Source organism: Stegastes partitus, unplaced genomic scaffold (genome assembly GCF_000690725.1).
Source record: "Stegastes partitus isolate 25-593 unplaced genomic scaffold, Stegastes_partitus-1.0.2 Scaffold124, whole genome shotgun sequence".
In the NCBI taxonomy this organism is placed as follows: Eukaryota; Metazoa; Chordata; class Actinopteri; family Pomacentridae; genus Stegastes; species Stegastes partitus.
This window is the reverse complement of record NW_007577855.1, coordinates 880512-902904: the sequence shown is the minus strand read 5'-3', so window position 1 is coordinate 902904 and position 22393 is coordinate 880512. Positions and strand designations below refer to the sequence as shown.

Here is a 22393-nt window from a genome sequence, read left to right as displayed (position 1 = left end):
AAAAATATGAAAGGCTCTCTGTGAAGCCACTGCTTGGTTTGTCCACCACTGTAGAAACATGGCAGTGCAACATTGCTCTGTAGATATGAAGGCACATTTTAAGAAAACAAAAACACAACAATTCTAAATTCCACATGTCTACACACTAAAGAACATCTTTCTGAATAGTATATTGCATAACAGATTGTAATAGCCCTGTGATAGACTGGTGACCTGTCCAGGGTGTCCCCTGCCTTCACCCTGAGTCAGCTTAGATAGACTCCAGTGCCCCCGCGACCCTAGTGAGGATTAAGTGGTGTATAGATAATGGATGGATGGATGGATGGATTCTAATAGGTCCCTCTAAATCCTACACACTCGGCCTTTAAAAGACGTCGCAAAATGTAACAAGGGAAACACTGTTACACACTTTCAACAGTAAAGATCAGACGTCAGACAGATCAAAGTTGCTTGTCTTTATGCCTTAACGCAAGACCTGCCTTCGTAAATGATACACGACTCGCTAAATTGCATTTCCAATCCGAAATCAAAGCAGTCTAATGTTCAACCATGTGTGAAATCAGACTTGGCCCATTTTTCGAGTGAAAACCACTGCGAAGCAAGTGTGCAGGGATGATGCAATTTAAAAAGTTACACACGCTGCAAATCTGATCAAAGCCTTATGTTAATCTACTCTGTAAGCTGCAGCAAGAAAGTAAACATTTGGACAGGAGGGACAGACACACCAGCTTTCTGCAAAAAAAACCAAAAAAACAATCTACTTAATTCTTCTCTCTGTCAGTGTCCTCATCTGGCTTTACTTAACGAGGCACAGTGACTTAGAGCTCTTGTCTTCATGGGAGCAGCTTTGAGTGGGGATTTCGAAACGCTGCCGGCAACGGTGGCAGCAACCTGTGGCCAGAGAATGACCTCCGTGGTTAAAAGTGGATCTCAAAGGGAGTCCTGTGAGTGAAGTGGCAGATTGAAGCGAACTAGACTCTATCTAATCTAATCATTTTAAAAGATAAATGCTCACTGATAGCTGTCAATCTCAAGAACAGAAAACAGCAATTTGTTCTGCCTCACACTAATAAAACTGCCATTCCAGTGGCGCTAAGGTTATACGGCGCTCTCTCACATAAACAGACTTTCACTCTCTTTCTTTAAACTTTACTCTTTATTCTCAATGGTTGCATTCTTCCTCTCCCTCCCCCTGACGGAGGCTAACAGCTTCTCCCCTGTGAACATTATTCATCTCCTCTATTTAACTCCTCTGTCCTCCTGCTATCTCTGGCTGATTTGGACTCCACTCAAATGTGATGCACATTTGGAAAATGCATTAACATGACTGGATAGAAGCTCAGACGCTACCTTTCTCAGTTTGTTGGCGGTTACACAAATAGCCCCGAGCTCATTAGCTGTTGCTGCATTTACCTTCGCCGCACCATCCAATCAACCTCAACCCAGGATTTCCAGCGATCACGGTGCGATGAACTCTAACTTGGCACCGCAGCACTTTTTTTTTTTTAACAAGCGTAAAGGGACATTTAATTGCAAATTTTTGTGTAGGAGGAGGGAGAATGAATTAACGACAGAAAGAGGAGGGACAAAGAGAGGAGGGATGAATGAACGAAAGAAAGGCAAAAAGATGGAGAAAGGATTTATTGGAACATGGGGACTTGTCAGCCAGCCAGAGATTGCTTTGTCCTGCATGACTGAGCATGATCCTCTGCCACACACACACACACACAGTGGGCGAGTGTGTGTGCACGACTTGACGTTAATAGCTGTAATGCGCAGGTGAGGCCGATATTCCAGATCTGTACAATTTCAGTGTCTCGGTTGTGTCTGTGTGTGTGTGCTTGGATGAGTGTAAGCACAAGAATATAATCTGCCTCTGTGTGTAGGTGTGTGTGTGTGTAGGTGTGTGTGTGTGTGCGCTTGCTGGGGCATTGTGCCTCCAGTGAAGGGTGAAGTGGTCCATCAGCTCTTTCTCAGTGGTCTGTCAGCGCAGATGGAGACAGCGCAGTCAGCCAGTGTTGCTGAACTGTAGCTTGTCTGACAACGCAGACGAGACGATGAGATGAAAACACACACACACACCTACGCTCACACACAAACGATATCACCTTTTTGTCTAATCTCCATACACGATACCTCTAATCTGCTGGAAGGCACAAATTATTACAGAACGTCTGAAGGATCTCGCAGACAGCTGTCTTCCTGTTGCGCGCCATCCATCCGGTTCCCTTTATGAATCTGAGATCGACGCTTTTGCTCGAGCCTTGAATTTATTATGAAACACAACATACAACACACGGAATAGCTATATGTGTGACTCGTGTTGACATTTGACGACAGCAGCGGCTGCATTAAGCGCCATCAAACGCATCACTTCATAGCTCTAAAAATAACTTAAATAATGCAGGCTGGATGTATTATTGACAACCGTGGTACTGTTTCAAGAAAAGACAGTTTTTTTTTTTCCTGTACTGGAATACTGGCTGAGACAGTACTTTCTATGCTGAGCGCACAACGGTGGTGATGCACTGCTTCATCTCGCCGAGTGTCATGAACTTGATGCACCTGCGACTTTGTTTTCTACAGAGATACCGTTTTAACTTTTGTAACGCTGCTCAAGTTGAGATATAAATGCTTCATACTCGGTTACTTTAGAGCGCACAAATTCCGCCTGCCTGGCACACGGGTCGTCCATTTTAATGAGAACAGAGCGTTTTTCGTGACTGTGCAGATGTTCGGTTCATCCTGGCCCTGAACTCACTTTGCATTTTTTTGTTTTTCTGTTTGTATATTTTGCAAATGAAAAAGGTATAATAAAATCTTAACTAGTATGAGCCAGATGAAGGATTTTCTATGTCTATATGCTCACATATCCATCTGATAGGAAATGGTAAAACACTTCTTCTTTTCATGGTGCCCGCCCCCAAACAACTTTGTCTTTTAATGTGTGCGTACCTTCGTCCTCATGATTTCCCTGATAGCAGAGTCGAACTCCAGGGAGTTGTTGTAGTCCACTGTCATGACATGAGGTCTGCCGATGTACTGCTCTGCATACGGGTGCTGGGAGAATACCTACAGAAAACACAGGCGGGACTTACAGTGAGAGCTCTAAGGCAGGGCAGCCAATTCCCACGCTTTCGGTGAGAGACGCCTGCTTTCAGTCTATATCTCACGCTCTCATGCTGCTCAAACAAATCTCACATCCGATAGCCTATAAGGAGGCCTCAAAGCTCCTCTCTCATGAAAAGATAACATAGGGTACAAGTTAAGAGCAAACCTCTCAAGAATCAGAAAACGCCTGACATGTGTGTTCAGGTTTCCCTCGTTCACTTTACTCATCGATTCCACATTGAAACGTCCATAAAAACAGAACTTTGCCGCAGTAAAACCACAGTCTAGACCAGGTTTGATTAATGAAACTCACCAGAAATACATGTAATCTGGGTTTTGACAAAAAGTTAACAAGAATAAACAAGTTTAGTTTATTGCTTCCAGCTGTTTGTGGGAATCTTTCCTCTGAGTTTAATAAATACCTGCAGCAAAGTGATCCATGAGTGTTTTGTGTAAGCAGTGACTACATTAATTAGCGAGGATCGATCAGAATCAGTGAATAACAGTTTCATGCTTTGTCCTTAGATTCAGTCTTGAGCTTCATCGCAGCTGTCGGGACATTTTTATTTTTCTGTTTGTAAGAAGTCTGATCTGTTAAATTATTCGATTTTTCTGGTAAAGTAACCACCAAAACATGGAGACAGATAGCCTATAAATAGTGAATAAACATTTTATGATATCACAAGTCGCTGTGCTTTAGATAAATTGTCATTATACATGAATATGCAACATGTAGGAAATAATAAAGTAAGAAAAAATGATTATATTTTAAGCTATACAATCAATAGATTAGGACTTGTTTATTATTCACTATTATTACATGTGAACGTTTTCCCCTCAAGCTCGCTTACGTATTTATTACAAACCAAAATACGTATTATAATCGATATCCTCCTACCTACTCAGATAATTACTCTAACGCCAGTGGCAGCATGGCCAAAACGTTCTAATCACTGACTGATGGTGGGAAGAAATAAACATGATGAACTTACTTCTCTGGACGTGGGCTTGCCTCTGAAAAACTCGTGATTTAACGAGCTGTGAGGCGGGTGGAACTTGGGCTGCAGGAAAATGCAACCATTAGCGATTGCTTCAAGAGGAGCCGGGCCTTCGTAGGGGAAACCGAAACCAATGAAGAGCTGGAAAAAAAGGGAAATCAAGGGAGTTAACATCAGCCTGGTTGGAGCTCAGCTACAGCAGTATGGCATGTGTGCCAATATTAGTTTCTGTAGACATTTCAGGAGTAGAGAGTGTAAGTCTGTGAGAAGGAATGACTTCAAGCTGCACATGAAGACCCTGTGTGAAGGACAACAGCTGTGCAGTTAATGTCTTCATCAGTCTCTTGCCTTGGCTTTACGCAGCAGCTGCTGGAGCTCATGTTGGGGCAGCAGGCCGTGGTTCTTCACAAAGGCAGGGACCTCCGGAGGTCTCTGGGTCTCATAGTACACTGTGCCGTGGACTTCCATGTACCTGTGGAGAATCTGCAGGAAACCCTCCTTACCCTGCTGGAAGAGGGGACAAAGACGGAGAGAAGACAGAAGGGTGGATGAAAAAAAGAGCGTGTCAGAGAATAAGAATTTGAAAATCTTTGTTTCTTGTCTTTGTGTCAGCTTTCTATGAGTTTAGCTGGCATGTCATTCTCCCTCAACACCTTTTTTTGTCATACATGCATCCTCAAAGCACCTTTTGTATGTGAAAACAATTAGTGTCACATTAGCACACTTTCAGGTCCCTCGCCCTTCAAAATTACAACCTACCCTGAGCTGGTTTTAGTATTGAAAATAAAAGAACATCATCCAGCCTTGAAATCAACAGGCTGGTTACTACAAGAAGCATGTGGGTTTGAAGTGTGCCATTTGGATCACTTTGCTGAAGAGAAACAGCACGACAGAGAGGGATCACTTTAGCACTTTAGCAGCACTGCACTTTTACTATCCAGCTTCTCAACAAGAACGCACCTTCCTCATCTCAAGCGCTCACCACAACCAATCAGAATCATGAAAGACTGAGATAACTGTAAATACAATTCTCTTAAAGTTAAAAGGCTAACATTATTTAATTGCCTAATCTGCAATAATATTTAAATCTGTAAATGTTACTGTAAATATTCCCATTTTTAGTACATTAACTGCACAAATTACAACCAAATGATGAACTTGTGCATCTTTACAGAAGCATTAGAAATAAAACTAGGCTCAAGTAGGGATCTCATTTCACAGAATGACTGCACTGGGGATTGTGTGGGGGGATGATAGGCGACAAGGCATTATTTGCACTTCCTCATATACATCTCTCTTTACTTTCCCAAAGATTATAAGCCAAGGCCGGGCGTGATGGCTGGGAGAACAACAACCGACCAGCATCGGTTAACAACCAAAACTTAATCATGCGAATGGAGCGAAACCCCGACCCGAGTATTGACCGGCCGGCCGGTGTTAAGTAGCTTACTGTATCCTCCTCTGCTGGGGCCCCCCCACAGAGCCGTAATTGGAGACTGTAGCAATCGATAGCTTCCTTCTGTGAGGATTTTCCCAGCCAATTAGGAGATTAGCTCAAGCGCTAAGTGCGGCAGACGACGACAATGAATTAGCAGGAGAAACACAGGCGAGGAAGATTCCATAACTTGCTCTTGCGATTCTCCTCCGTGTGTGTGTGTGTGTGTGTGTGTGTGTGTGTCCAAGTTCACTCTCTGAACGTGCATTGGATTAGGAGTGGTAATAAGTACGTTCTGCTGCGCTGCCTTTTGTCCCTCACCTCATTTCTTGCAATACAGATCTAAAAAGGGGGCTCGGAGTAAATTAACATGTTGATTTCTGCTTGCATGGCATGCCAAGAGAAACCAAAAGAAAGCACGACTACTCAGCCGTAACCATAGTTACTCTTTCTTGTATTGTATTACACAGCTAGTGGTATTGTTAGAAACAGAACTCTTTTGTTTGCTTGGCTTGAATATTTCATGTTCGACTGTATGACTTAGATCTCATGAATGTGTTTGTTGATGCTGTCTTATGTACATTTTTCTAAAGTTGTTTAGGTGTAAAAACTTTCTTAAATCCACTGACAGAGTTCTTTCCTTACATCTGATATCATCCAAGACTGACCGGCACATCATGAGAAAATGCTATTGTAGTTGTGAATAGGTGTTTTTTATAGATTGGCGACTCGTCCAGGGTGTAGCCTGCCTTCGCACTAAGTCAGCTGGGATAGACTCCAGCCCCCCGCCACCCAGTGAGGATTAAGTGGTGTATAGATAATGGATGGATTATAAATCTTGGTCAGACATAATAATGCTTCCCTTTTGAGTTTCTTTAACCCCCCCTCACAACTTGATAGGCTCCCAGCTTCACAAGTCAGTAAGATTTTGACCCAAGTGCTACAACTTAAACCAAACGTCATCTTGTTCATACTTGACATAATCCTGTCTGCTCACTGCTTCCAGGTGAGCCATTCAGAAAAGGCAGCTGCGTTACACGCCACCAGGTTTTTTAGAAATTTTTTTCAAAGAGACTGGAATCTTTAGGACCAATCTGAGAACCAGTAAACAAGGACTGGGTGTGTCACTGTGTTTTCATGTTGCCTGTTGTGTTTCAGTGCCATCTACAGTAAATTCAGTCAGTGTTCACATATGTTTGCTGTTGTTGTCGCTAAACCACTGATTTCATAATTACAGTGTTGATCGACAAACTCACTGTACGCTCGGTTAAAAATAACCGCTGCACTGTGATTTCATGTAAAATGATCACATAGAGAGCGATTAAAAGTCACTCGTTCACAGCCGTTCGGTCAACGGTTTTACGTTAAGCTGTCAAGATGCAGGGCGAGCTTTCTTCCTGTTGCTTTTACAGCTACACACACTGAAGCAGCCCAAAAGAAGAAATCAAGTGTTATAGAGTCATGGTTAAATTAACTAACTAAACTACTGCAAGATGCTTTCTGGGGACTTTCATTCATTTACTGCAGCTGGCTCTATATGAAACCTTTAATGTCACCAAACATCACAAGAACAACAACACAGGACTCCTAGCCAGCCCATAAACATTTCTATACATCAGCTCTCTGAAAAGTGATGACTGTGTTCTTGTGTTCTTGTGAATCTGTGGCAAGTACAGCGTCATAAAAAATGTTTTGGGTCATTTGCTGCATTTGTATATTTTTTAGGACTTTATTTTTAATTTTTTGGGCATTTTGTCTTTTATTAGATCGTTGCAGTAGAGAGACAGAAAATGTGGAAACAGGAGAAAGACATGCAGCCAATGTTCATCCAGCCAGAAGTCAAACCAGGGAGTTGGCAGCGAGGGGCATTTTCACCCATGTGGTGTGCACCCTAATCAGCTCAGATATGCATAAACTGTGAGATGGACATAACAGGAATATTTGGGGAAAGTAACAGGCTCTTACCTGAAGCTAATGAGCATCCAGCCAGAGATAATAACGGTCCGCACACAAAAGAAAAAGAGAGAGACAGAAAGAGAAAAGTAACTAAACAACATTTCAACAATGGGTGAAACAAAAAAAAAAAAGAAAGAGGAGGCAAAAAAATTACACATGAAAAAAAAATAAAAAAAAAGAAAGAGGAGGCAAAAAAATTACACATGGCATTTTCTGCCCTTTTCACCGAGCGTTTTTCACATTATTGTTCTTTCATGACCCCTCATCGCTCTTTTGAGCTTGTCTATTTCATAAGCAGCAACTCTAAAGGCATCCGGGGAATTGTGCAGACAGACAGTAGAAAGCAATGGCAGCGAAAACATCTTTATAATCATCGTAACAATGAAGGCACTGCTACTGTGCCTCCCCACATTATGCAGATGAACAAGCAGGCCGCTTTTGAGAGGAAAATTGCCGGTAAATTAAAGCTGTAAAGTTATGTGAATATATACATGAAGCTGAACTGTAATGGTGCAAATAGCGGGGTGTGAAAAATGCTGTATATGGTCTTATGTATTGGACGCATGTGTGTGTGTGTGTCTGCATACATCAGCACGAAAACAAACACACCCTGTCGTGAAACCTTTTCCCTACACAGTGCTGTGATAGTGCTTTAGGCCCCTTTAGAGCATCAGGGAGGCATCTGATCTGATTGGGAATCCTGTAACTCATAGTCTGACCCCCTCAGCGTCCCTTCAGTCTGGGATTACAGAACAGCGCTGACCCCAATACTTTGAAGCTTTGATCGTTACCATGGTAATTGACGTTCAAATCAGCGAAGGAAATGAGAAACAGTAATTCAATAGTATTGATTAAACATTCATTATCAGTACTTATTTTTAGATGAGGACATTTAATCTTAGGGCATCACATCGCTCATCTAATGCTACTGAGGCAGTAGCACATGACTGGCTTACAGGTTATATATATAACTATGACAGCTAGATGCTGAAAACGTCAAGCGTCTGCAGTCTGGAATCATTTTACAATTTGCAAACATGACCCCTATAAACTGGAGTGCCAGATATTACAATTCCACAACTAGCTTGCCAAATTATCTAAACAAACAAACAAAAAACAATATGCTTATGTGCACATGTTGCCTCTCTTAGTTCCACCAGAACCAAGTCGATTTATTATTGGTTCAGACGGTTTTTGCTGAATGTTGATGGAAAAAATAAACTGCAGGTTCCTGGATTTAGTGCCACGATCAAAGTGAGTGTTTACAGTGAAAAAGCAAAGCAAGGGATGAGTGCAATTTGGACCAAAATCCTAGCTGTTACTCACAAAGACGGGAAAGAATTTGTTACGACAAATGTGCAAAAGATTGTTAGGCAAAGATGTGGCACCTTTGGGTTGATGCTCAGGTTTCCTTGGTCACTGTAAACTCTTGTTAACTAAAAACACTTCTTCCTTAAACAAACTACTATCAGCAAATGTATTCAATGTGTACCTACTGCTCTACAATTACTGTAATTCCAGTAACTCTAGTTTCACTATGTAATTACTTCCTGTTTTCCCTGCAGGTCAGGAAAAGACACAAAATCAATGGAACTCTACAGCGTGTAAGGGTAAGTGGTCAGAGTGTTTACGGGCGTGGGCGGGAGCAGACGCTCTATTTTGCACGCTCGGACATCCAGGGGAAGCGGGCAGGAGCAAAATTAAGGAAACAGTCCCAAAGCGGGATGATAATTTGAAGCCCTGAGAACGCTACTTGTGAATCTCCACTGAAGAAATGTGACAAGTTCTCCAAGATAATCGGAACAACCTTCCTAAAAATACCTTGAAAAAATGTCTACAAGTTCATCTACAGAACTGGTGCTGTTTGGTGGCTTCACCAAATGCTGATCAGATCTGGGTTTTCCAGTTTTCTGACATCTACATCAGGGGTCACTGATGAATTCAAAGAAAGAACACATCCTGACTTTTAGTTGTTGGTTTTGTCTGCTATGCTATGTTAGTTACCAGCTACGCTCCTCCAGGTGTTAACTTTCCAGCGTGGTTTTAACTGATTTGGAGAAAACAGCATTTTCCTACTGTACCCCATGGGCTTGGAATAATCTGCAGAAAGATCTTAGATTAGAAACATTCATATTAACTAATAAATTTAAGGGCATCATAAAGATTGTGGTGACAGAGATGTGATTGTTTTTCTTGAGAGGTCCACTATGTTCTAATAGTTGTTCTTGTTGTTTTATTTGTATTTGTAGCATCTTAATGTGTTGTGATTGGCTGCTACGTTGGCCAGGTCTCTCTGGTGAAAGAGAAATAAATAAAATGCTTGTCTCTAGGAGTTGAAAGCAGGTGGAAACATGTGAATCCAGGCAGTTCATGTATGCATTTGCAGGGTTGTATCCTGTATACATACAAACACATGCGCATAAACATGTGCTTGTTTACCTGACTATACATGTGTGTGTTAGCTTTATGAACTTTGTTGTCTTCCAGGAAATCCTTTTATTGTTCTTTAATGGGAACATTCAAGAGCAGCACTACATGAAAGATTAACTGTAACAGAGACTTACGAAGAACGCTTTCAGTTTTCCATTATTGTAGAGAGCAAGCAACCCCTGCCAAAGCAAGCTTTTGTACAAACACGGGATCTGTAGCATCAGCTGAATGTTATTTCATGTGTGTGTGTGTGTGTGTGAATCGCTGTCTGTACCTTCCACATGCTGGCCTCTTTCCCGTACACCACAGCCATGTTGTTGACTTTGTTCTGCTGGATGCTCCTCTTCTCGGTTTCATTCAGCTCCTCCGAAACAAAGCCCATGAATGAGTTGTCTGGGGTGTGAGCTGAATGCGCACGAGTGTGTGTGTGTGTGTGTGAGCGGCAAAGAAAAAGTAGTGGTGAGTGGAGGGAAAACACAAAAACACAAAAGGGAGAAGAAAAGAAAGGGACAGATTTAGTGTTAGTGAAGAGGCTAGAAGAAAGAAAAGCAGAGCTCAGTGACTCAGACAGTGTGATTATCGCCTCTTTAAGTATTGTAAACAGATAAAGTCGGTCGCTATAGAAGTCTTGCATGTTGTTATATTTTACATGATAGAAACCAGGTGCGGTAATGATTTCATAGCTATTAACTGTATCCTCACAGCTACAGCCTATTTTTTTGTTTTTACATTGTTCATTATCCCGCATTGAATAAACGGCAGCTCCTGTTGCTCTCTCACCAGCATGGAGCAGTTAATAAAGGTTGAGTCTGTCATTACAGCTGTGGACAGTGTGAAACGTGGGCGTATATACAGTAGGCCACATATCGACGACATAATGATCCCGCTGCCGAGTGCCAGCTACACACTGTCGAGAGCTGATTGTGAGAGCAGAGGAGAGTTAAGCAGTCAGGAGAGGGAAGAGACACACGGCGACGAGGGCTTTGAAAAACGCAGATCAGACATATTGTGTAGCATGTAACAGAAGAGGAAGAAGAACAGAGGAGATGAAGCGCGGATACAACTTGAAGGGGATGCTGGGAGCGGCGCTGCTGCTGAAAATAGCTGCGTTAAACACATTGCTCCAAATTAATGTGAACAAGCAGCCAGACCTGTCAGAGAAAGCGAAAACACTGGAGTCATTTCATCGTATTTAGACTGTCAACCGATGACAGGTCTGAATGTGTGTGTGTGTGTGTGTGTGTGTGTGTGTGTGTGTGTGCATACTTGATCTGATCAAGCGTTCTACATATGAAGTGCAAGTCGACATGCTGAATCCTGCAGTTATACTGGAAGCATTTACAATCTACGATCAAAGTGAGTGAATGAAAGGTAAGGAAGTGAACGCGCTCTTACGGAACATGGTCATGTACTGTCTGGCGTTCAGGTTCCAGTAGCCCCAGTTGGTCCGGTAGCCGTGCAGGGTGGCGTACTCCTCGTGATTGTAAGCCGGCTCCGTCCCAAACGTGTCGATCACTCGGATGTGACATCTGTAAAAGGTGCAACAAAACCACTTTTATATGTTTATAAGACGACGCGCCGTGAAGGATCGGCTGGTTGAGCATGAACATATAATTACAGCGACATCACACAGTGTTACTGGGCAGCCAGGAGCTGCTAATACGTCGGTTATGGATGCTTCATTTAAGGCACTTAAATTTTTATTGTCCCTATAAATTCTTGCATGTACTGTGCTAGTTAGGTGTTTATGTATTGCTTATAAATGCCACCAGAGCTGTTGATAGCGGGTAACACAAAGAGTCCTCACATCATCACTTTGTCATTTTGTATGAAGGCTGTTAATTACCACAGTTCCTTGTAACAGTAATTTTATCAGTAACATGACAGAAAAATCTGAAATGTTCCTGAAGCTGCATCACAGCATTATTAATTCTTCCTCACTTTCAGGCTGTACCTGTGGGCTTGTCACATGTGCTATATTTACTCTGATTGTGGGAACAAATTGAATCTAAAGTGAGTCTTCATGTTAGGAAATCATTCTGTTTCCCTCCTTTCATGAGAAGCTTAACAGCATAGAATGGTAACAATGATAAATCTAGACATTTAGATGAACTGATTAGATAGGCTGAATAAAAAACTAAAGACATGGGTAGACTGTACTTCATGCTAACACACCATATAATGATATTATTTTATTATTATACAACTTCAAATTAGTGCAAAACAAGCGGGAATTCCTAAAAGTTATACAATACATATGTTACAGACAGACAGACTTGCAAAACTGAAAAATAAATTAAGAAAAAAAACACAGAGAAGCATTCAAACAACCAACAACAACCAGCAGTGTAGGAGGTTTCACTTGAGAATGACAAAAAAAAAAAAATAAATATATAAACACTTTGATGTGGAGAGGTTGGAGCTGCAATAGGCTGCTGATAGCGTTTCCAGGTGAACGCTTTAAAGCAGAGCACTGAAGCACAACTGAGGTTCAGAATCATTCAGGCACGCACATGCACATGCTCTTTAATACAAGCGCACACACACACACACACACACACACACACACACACACGCACACACACACACACACACACACAGCTCACTATGCCCTTGTCTGTACCAGTCACTGTGTTCAATCTGGCCAGTCTGTGAGCTCAGGGGGATTAGCAGAAGCTAAACGGGGCAAAGTCCACTTCCTCAGCACTGAGACTCTTTCTTGGCAGAAAACTGTGTGTGTGTGTGTGTGAGTGTGTGTGTGTGTTAAAGAGGAAGAGTCAGTCCAATAAAAAAACATTGTGCTGATCTGAAGAGCACTTCAAGGCTATCGTGTCTTATTTAACAGAGTCACAAACTGTTTCCAGGCTTCATGAACTCGACACAGGTGACTATCTTCACATGCCAACACATGATTAGACATCACAATCCAATCAGTGCATTATTCTTTTATTACTGTGGCCCATATTTCTTGTTTGGGACGTTTCCAGACTCATTATTCAGAAACGTGGAGCTGTAAACCTGTCACCTGCAGACACCGCCCTTCTTCGTATGACCATTCTTCACCTTTCACGTCTTGGCAACCCCACTGACAGTTTTCTTATCAAACGACATTTGCGATCATGTTCCTCACTCCAATAAACATGTTTTGTTGTGGCTTAGCTGCTCACAGTTGGTTTCCTTGTCTCTCCTGTGATGGGTTTCTGCCTGTAAACTTGTTAAACATTGTTGTAAACGGTGAGCTACCATCCTTTCTTTTTTGAGATTTGAATAAACTTTTTTGGGGTAACTTATCTCCTCACTGAAGCAATGCAAGCTTAACAGTGATGAAGGGTTTGATCTTCTCCAGCGATTGTTAATTAATGGAATAATTAATGGCGGCAGTGCTGACTTAGTGTCATAACGTGAAACAAACAAGTTAGAAAAGTGTGTGTTTGTCTTTTAAAACCTCATGAATGCTGAGAGAATAAAAATCATAATCCCCCTGCGGACGCTTTATTCTTGTTTGAGACAAGGTGACACCTCAGTCTTGTTTGACACTTATCAGTGTTTATTCGGGAGCACAGAGGATGAAATTCTGCACCAAACGCCATGCGTCTCTCTGTAAGGGTCACAGAAAGCCAGCGATGAATTATTAATAATAATAAAAAAAAACAAAACTGTTGCTTCCACTTGTCTCTACGCTGGTCTTCCTTCCTCCCTTCCTCTCTCCAACGTGCGCTATCACATATCACCAGCTCAGAAACGGTGAAAATGTTTCTGCCACCAGATAAGAGGTCCCGAAGGGAGGAGGAAAAAGTGGAAGAAGAGGGGATAAGCGGAGGAGTAGCTGAGCTGAATATCTATCGGGAGATCAGAGCGTGGGGCTAATCTGGGTTAAACGGCTGCTCAGCGAGGCTCAACAGTCTTCCGGGGGGTGAGGGTTGAATGTGGCAGGGCGGCACACTGTAACCCGCAGCCTTGACATGTAAATTTCAGGAGTTCAAAAAATTGCAGCGAACAACAGCGTGGACTTTAAATTTGAGCACTGAACGCCTCAGAAACAAATATAACCATTCATTTAATAACGTCTAACTCAGAATGAATCATTTTAACCTGTAAAACATAGATGCACTTAACTTGATCCATCCATCCACTATCTATACACCGCTTAATCCTCACTAGGGTCATGGGGGGCTGGAGTCTATACCACCCGACTTAGAGAGAACCCACGCTGTATGGGGAGAACATGCAAACTCCACGCAGAAAGATCCTGGGTGTCCTCACTGAACCAGTGACCTTCTGGCTGGGAGGCAACGGTGTTAACCACCGAGCCACCTTGCAGCCCACTTAATTGATAATTATCTGAAATTCAAAGTTAATCAAACAAAAGTGATTTCATCAGCTGTGACGAAATCACCCACTATACCCTACATAGTGCACTATACAGGGCAGGGGTGCCCAATCCTGGTCCTCGAGAGCTCATCATCAAGCTCTGCAGAAGCCTGATAACGATCCTGATCATTTGAATCATGTGTGTTGGAAGAGGGAAGCATCTAAAACAGGATTGGACACCCCTGATATAGGGTGTTCACCATTTTGTATTGCTGTCTGAATGTTAAGTTACAAACGTGACTGAAAATATCCCACAATGCACCATGAAAAGTAGTGTACATCCGATGGTCACTAACCAAGCAATATGGACCATCATGCATTGCGGGAAAGGAAACTAGACGAATGACAGTGAGAGAACTTGTCATTAAAATGTAAGTGATTTCCTGTTTATGTTTTGTTAAGCTGCAAGGTGGATGGTGGTTAGCATCGTTGCCTCACAGCAAGAAGGTCGCCGGCTCGCGTCCTGGTGAGGACACCCGGGATCTTGGAGTTTGCATGTTCTCCCCGTGCAGCGTGGGTTCTCTCCGGGTTCTCCAGCTTCCTCCCACAAGGTCCAAAAACATGTTGAGGTTAATTGGTGATTCTAAATTGTCCGTAGGTGTGAATGTGAGTGTGCTTGGTTGTCTGTCTCTAAGTGTAGCCCTGTGATAGACTGGTGACCTGTCCAGGGTGTCCCCTGCCTTCACCCTAAGTCAGCTGGGATAGACTCCAGCCCCCCACGACCCTAGTGAGGATTAAGCGGTGTATAGATAATGGATGGATGGATGGATGCTATGTTAAACTTTATTTTACCCGTTTCTTAGCAATGCAATAAACTGTAAATGTGATGTGTTTGCACTACGTTGCTACGGCACCAATCGCGGCAAGCGAGCGTGAAATCCATGGCTTGAGAAGTGTCCGAAATGCTAGTTTGCCAAGTGCTCCCTACATAGTTCACTACATAGTGTCCCTAGAGAATGAGTAGGGAGTAGGAAGTGAGTGGATGATTTTGGACACAGCCATGTTTTCAAAAGAATAAGTCCTTGAACTGTCAGACACATTGCCACAGATGTAACCAGCATCCTCAAGATGTTCTCTAATAAAACAGTGGCTCTGTTAATTCTTTGTTTGCATGTTGTTAACAATACCACTGTTTCAGCTGCTGTTTCACACAAGCAGAAAACGTTGTCATAGAGAGCGAGTTGGGTTTGAGTGATCGCTGCGTACACCTGTTTGAACATAATTGGACGTTAGTAAGTCAGCTGGTAGCCAAACAGATGATAAATGAGGCCGTTATAACAAAGTATCAGTAAAACAGCTGACACCAAGCCGGTGCAGCTTTGATAATCTGAGCCGGTATCTCTTTGTGTTTCTGTGACACCTGCGTTTGGGAAAATACCGGGGTCAGTTCCACCCTTCAGATTCTCAATGCAGCACACAACCACACACACATCTACGCGTATCTCCACTTCAAATACCTTTCAATAACTCTCAATTGGCTCATTGCCTGATTAAAGTGGCACAGTCCCAGTGTTAAAGCATTTTAATTTGCCAACTGAGTCTGTGCCTCTGGTCCAGAGATTGTTCAAATAGAAGGGGGTAGAGATTTGTTACCCAGCACGCTGCCAGCAAACCATTCGTCACACATTTTCCCACATCAGTACACCACACCCAACACAGCAATAATGTGAGATGCAAGATATTCTTTTACTGCGTGAGCGAGAGCATTGCGCTGCGGGCCTATTGGCTGATTGTGCCGAGTTTACTGCGGTCGACCCAGAGGCCTCTGTTCTGTCTCTCAGTCTCGCTCTCGCTCTCTGTTTCTCCTGTTTGTTTAACTGTTGAGGGAGAAACAGTTGTAGCGCTGGTGAAACCGAACGATGCATCAAAGAGCATCGCGCTAAATTTTTAATGTATGAAATTCCACTGTTACGCCTTCTTCTGCGAGACGGGTTTTGTTTTCTTGTGTGGATAACAAGAATCATGAAATTAAGCCTCCGATTATTGATTTTATTTCATTATTATGTAATGTAGTGTCAGAAAAATTAATATTCTGTGTCCATTGTATTTACAGTGTTAACTGTGCTTACTTATTACAAAAGATGATTTTACGATCCGTAGCTGCTTTTAAATTTCTCCAAGTGACTCTAAGTCAGGGGCTGCAGGGTGGTGCAGTTGGTAGCACTGTTGCCTGGCAGCAAGAAGGTCGCCGGTTCGCGTCCCGGTGGGGGCACCGGAATCCTTCTGCGTGGAGTTTGCATGTTCTCCCCGTGCAGCGTGGGTTCTCTCCGGGTTCTCCGGCTTCCTCCCACACAGTCCAAACAGATGTTGAGGTTCATTGGTGATTCTAAATTGTCCGTAGGTGTGAATGTGAGTGTGCTTGGTTGTCTGTCTCTAAGTGTAGCCCTGCGATAGACTGGCGACCTGTCCAGGGTGTCCCCTGCCTTCACCCTAAGTCAGCTGGGATAGACTCCAGCCCCCCACGACCCTAGTGAGGATTAAGCGGTGTATAGATAATGGATGGATGGACTCCAAGTCAATAATTTGCTATTTTACATCTTTGTGAACTCTCTACATCACCAAAACCCATCATTCCAGTTGCTGTATGTAGGTTTTGACCCAGCAGGTTTTGTGACACTTTCAAAAAATCTTTTATATATCTATGAAACAAAAGGAATGATTGTTTTTCTGTTTTTTTTTTGGACAAAGACGTCGGCTGCGGTTCAGGTGGTAGAGCAGGTTGTCCACTGATGGCAAGGTTGGCGGTTCGATCCCCCCCCACACACATGCCGAAGTGTCCTTGGGCAAGACACTGAACCCCAAGTTGCTCCCAATGGCAGATTAGCGCCTTGCATGGCAGCTCTGTCACCATTGGTGTGTGAATGGGTGTGAATGGGCGAAACACATTGTAAAGCGCCTTGGGTAGAAAAAGGCGCTATATAAGTGCAGACCATTTACCATTTTTATAGGAGTTACTGGAAACTCAAGACTTAACTTTAGTATTTTTGGTATAAATACACCAGCATTGCATATACTGTTAACAAACTATCTGTAGTCTTGACAGCATCACATCACTGAATGTATATATTGCAGCTTTTTAATAACATTTGTGTAAAAACATAGCTTTAAGAATTTCATTACCAGTGGTTTAAGTCAACCGTTAAATTATTTAGATATTAAAGCGTGTTTAACGCCCAGACCATTTCATGTTGCACTTAACAAATGCAGCTTAAAGTGTCATGTAAAGTAGCACACTAGACAGAAAGACATAACAGTTAACAGGCAATTTTTCATCATTCAAATGTTACACGGTGTAGATTTAAAGTGCAGACATGTGCACAAAACGCCTTCATCCATCCATTATTTATCCTCCATTACAGTACAAGCACTGTTGCATTCCTTGAGTCTGAGTAAGGTTTTTGTTTTTGTGTTGTTCCAGGCCTCCCCCCTCCCCTCCTTCCTCTGGATATCTCTTCTAATCCGCCTCTATCAGAGCAGTAAACTCAGCACGCAGAGGAAATCAATATGCCAGTCCTATTATCAGATGAGGGCGTGTGATTTAAGACTATCTCCTATCAGCTTTCAGCATCTTTACCAGCGACACACATGCACCGATACGCCCTCGCATGCACGCACACGCGCACACACAACCCACCGGACAGGACAGCAGCCGTGTTGTTCAGGCATAATAAATGAATGTGGACGTTGGTGGGAACATAAAACAAAAGTAATTAAAGGGAGCTGAAGGGCCCCAAAGCTCAGAGCACTTGATTAATGATTTCTTTCGCCAGGCAAGACTCAAGCAGACCAGACATGGAGAGAGAGAGGGAGAGAGAGAGGGAGGTGAATAGGTATGCCATTGACCTATTCCCAACCTCCAGGGGGTTGTGGAATTGGTGGGTTAAGATGAATGCATAAAGCAGCGAGGCACGACGAGGCAATACTGTAGAGGTGAAAGACAAAAAAAGACATGTGGTTTTTCCACAATAAAACGAATGTGTGTTTCATATCACCTCCCGGACTGTAAATCTGAGGAAAAATCTCTCGAGCTTGTTGCACGGTAAGAAATGTTCCCCCGAGCGTCCAAATTATTTAAGATCTCCTTTTTCACATATTTGAAAAGCGGATCGAGATAGACGCTCTTTGTTCCGTCTGCGTTACCGAAACGTACAGATAATTCTTTGGCGGCGAGCTCCCGCAGCAAACAAAAGACCGTCTCCTACAAAACGCTGCACGTCACATCCTGTTAGGGAAAACAGAAATCAAGACTCGCCGATGAACCGCTGACCTCAGCAAGCAATTAGGTGCTGACTGCTGTCTGGTGGAGTATCTGGATTGTGCGAGAGACAAATCGGGAGAAACAGAGAGAGACAGCAAAACAGGTCGTGCGCTGGGAAAATGGCTTCACAGTCCACCAGTAATGCATTTCTCCCGCTCATAATTGGATTTTAAAAATACATGGAGCGGCCCTTTATATGTGGTGTCAGGCTGATTTCGGTTCCCTCCGTTTTTTTTGTGGCACCTCTCATTTCTGCAAGTTTCATCTCTTCTGCCTTTTTCTTTTTGACTTTCACTCGGCCGTCCGCTCACACATGATGCCCTCGTCTCTTTTTATCTATCATCGCCGCTTGTTTGTGCTGGGAGTCAGAACAAGGAAAGCGAAATGTCAATTGCTATCATCACATACGGGGGGTAGACAAACATGCCAATTTATTGGACCGGGAAACGTGAGAGCGGGGCAGAAGGGGGGGTGGTGGCTGCAAGCTGTTTTTAAGGGGCTGGAGAGGACAAGGCTGAAGTTTCAATCTTATCTGTTTGTTGTGGTTTCAGAGATGTGAAGCTTTTTTTTTTCAGATGCACTGTGGCACTTTAGGTTCTTGTTTTGGGTAATACTTTCTGTTTTGTTGCCTCGGTCTCATGACTGTCATGGCCTACTTTCCAAGTTGTGGAATCTTTGTAGCAATGCCAAAAGCCATTAAGCACACTTTTGTAACAGCACAAGAAAAAAAATCTCAGCGTAATCTTTGTTCTTTCTCATGTGGCAGATGTCTTCAGCTTTTTTTTTTTCTTTTTGTGTATAAGCACCTCTCTCCTGATGGCAGGGAGCCTCTGAGTGCAGTTAAACTGAAATAAAAAGCAGCTGCAACAGGGTTTGATTGGAAATAGGTGCACGGACAAACCGATGTTTATGTGTGTGTGTGTGTGCATGTTGATTCGTCAATATCTGATATGCCTCCAATCTCATACTACAGGTGCTATATATTACTATTAATATTGCTCTGGAAAGTCATGACACGTCTGAGCAGGGAGTGATGGCGTTCCACTACATCGCAACATGCAGACTCGTATGTATCTGACACAGTCTTTTAACTGGATAGGGATGGATGGTTAGAGGTAGACAGATTGCCTATGTGTGTGTGTGTGTGTGTGTTTGCATAACAAAATGAGAGTGTGATTTTAACAAGCAGAATGACTTACAGTCAGACATCTGGACAGAGACATGTACACCTTATTACCAGCAATAATTATTCCATAAACACAGCCAATAAACCTACTTGCCTGACTGGAAAATTGCTGACACACACCTACACACTCACACACACGCATTCAAATTTATGCAGGTAGAGCTGCGCGCACACACAGCAAGAAGACGGGAAGACATAAACACACACACACACACACACAACACAAAGCGCATCCACTTACTTGTGTTTCTTGAGCGAGAGTCCCATGTGTTGCTTCATCTGCTGCAGGCCGTGATAGTCGGTGTAGATGAGGTCAAAGGGCAGCGGACCAGTGAGTGGGCAACTGCCTCTGCCTGGGGGCACGCCGAGAAACCTGCACCACACACACACACACACGAATGAAAGACTCAGTTTATCCAAGCAGAGAAACATGACAGACAGAAAAAAAAAAGACAGAAGACTCGCTCTGAAAAACACTGCCAGAACAGGGGCTGCGCTTCAGCCCGCATCCATGCATTCATTATTAACTCACACAAAAGCATTTCGGTTTGCTTTTGTTACAGAGAGGAAGGGTAAGAGAAGGTGAGCATATAGCGGCGCTAGCTGGGAGTCAAATTCACTGACAGGTGAAGTGCGAGTACTGTGGGGGAGGTTTTTTTTTTTCTCCTTTCAGTGAAAATGTGTTTTTGTGTGTTTGTATGTTGCACAAAAACAGCTGAGAAAGGCTTTTTTTTTTATGTCATTGAACAAAAAGTCCATAATAACCTTTCAGAATATTGTAATTCAGGTGGTCTAAGAAGAAATTAGACTTCTGGAACTCCCTTCAGCTAATTCTGTTTCAGAGTTATTATGTGTCCCTGAATAAAAATATTCAAAAAAGATAAGTTATTATCAGTTTTTTTTCTTTTCCTAATTCACATCACTTAATCCCTTGACTTTTCATCTGGCTGCACAATCTGGTCAATCCGATTTGCCCTTTTAAGTGGCAGAATCAAACCAGAAATATCAACACGTCCACATAGTGACAGCAAAGGGAACTCCCAAAATAACAAAGGCACCAGTTTGTCCTTCAACAAAAGTCGGTTGACTGCAAAGGACAAAATAATCTATTGGCATGAACCCCTGAAATGAACATCACTGTTTACATCTTCCCTTGCTTTGAAAGATTTGCTCATATCAGAGTTAAGAATCTCATTCCCTGCGGCGAAGCAAAAAAAAAAAAAAAACTAAAATAGTGTTTTGACTGAAAGTTGAATTAAAAAGTGTGTTTGCAGATGCGATAGTAGCGTATGTGTAAAGCTGAGTTCAATCACAGCTAAGCCACGGGGCACCGGGGAGGCCTTTGGCAAAACATAATTCAAACAAACAGGACGAGAAAAATAAAAAAACAGGGCTGAATGTGTAATGACCTGGCTGAAATGTACCTTACAGAGGCAACAACAACAACAACAGATGGTGCATATAAAGAGAGAGACAGTTTTATGTGATGTGTGGAGGTCGTGTGTGTGTGTGTGTCATGTGCTTAACTTGTGTGAGATCCAAACATCAGCATGTCTGTCTATTGATAGATACACTCCCACCACTTCCCAAAAGTCTACTTTAATTACAAGAAGACCTTCAAGGCGCAGACACAGACACACAGGAGATATTGTTTCTAAGTGTGTGGTGTACTGTGTCTGGTTGCACATCCTTGTTTCACTCTGTTTGAACTCATTGATTGACTGAGGTCCTCCCCGCTTCCGTGCCGACAGACCTGCTATCGGATATTTGACCTGTGAGTGGTCTGCTTGCTCTTACTTAGCTCTTATTTCTGTGACAGATGAGGCCAAAGGCTAATGGAGACTGTAATACAATTTGTACCCCCAGTGAATTTCATGTTGCGATGCTGGTTTTACATTGGAGTCTCTTTGGCTGCGCTGCTTATCCAGGGGGGTAATTTAATAGTGTTGCAAGGCAGCACTTACAGGAGCCTGGCTGGCAGCTGAATACCACGATCAGACAGGAGTGAAAACACGCAGATAAAAGAGCTTGATGTAGTGATTGAACTAAAACGAAGAAAGGGCTGTACAGCGGCAACTGAAGCACGGAGTTGTTACATATAGATATGGGAGTGTTTTGTCTGATGTACTGAGATGAATGACTTGCAGAAATGTGACGAAATAAGCCAAACTGAAGGTTGAGTTAATAGATTTTCTGAATTTTTTTGAACTGCATTCTTTGGTTCTTAGGACTGCAGACTGTGAGATATGCTCTGGAAAAAGCTTAGTGAGGGTCAAGATTAGTTGCAGCTATTTCCAAGGTCAAGAACAAGCTTTCAAGGCATCAGCGAGCAGTTAGCCTACAGATATGTGGTTTTTCTTGGTGTATTTTGTTGCATTTGTAAGAACCACCACAGTATTTCTGAATGAATGAGAAGGTTTCAGCTAATGTTGAATTCAGGGCACAACTGTCTGAAAGGAAATGGCCCTTTGCTGCATTAAGGAGTAAAACATGATGAAAATGAAAGTGACTGATGAGATTCACATGACTGTAACTCAGATCTTTTTCTGAAGTAAAAGTGTGAAAATGGTCACTTACAAGAACAAGTGCTGCATCCTGAATCTTATGTAAATAATGTTTTTATAAAAGTATTATCAAGGAATTGTATT

At 42.7% G+C, this 22393-nt stretch overlaps 1 protein-coding gene across 1 annotated transcript in view; it reads right to left on the bottom strand.

Moving 5' to 3' along the window:
- LOC103354903 (alpha-1,6-mannosylglycoprotein 6-beta-N-acetylglucosaminyltransferase B-like) overlaps positions 1–22393 on the bottom strand; it is a 126652-nt gene that overhangs the window by 5564 nt on the left and 98695 nt on the right. Inside the window, exons 9-15 of the mRNA XM_008278498.1 lie at positions 19987–20118; positions 11326–11459; positions 10205–10335; positions 9505–9507; positions 4458–4616; positions 4104–4250; positions 2956–3072 (exon numbers count right to left, since the gene is read on the bottom strand). Coding sequence (XP_008276720.1) covers positions 2956–3072; positions 4104–4250; positions 4458–4616; positions 9505–9507; positions 10205–10335; positions 11326–11459; positions 19987–20118 — 823 coding nt within the window. The remainder of the gene's footprint in view (positions 1–2955; positions 3073–4103; positions 4251–4457; positions 4617–9504; positions 9508–10204; positions 10336–11325; positions 11460–19986; positions 20119–22393) is intronic.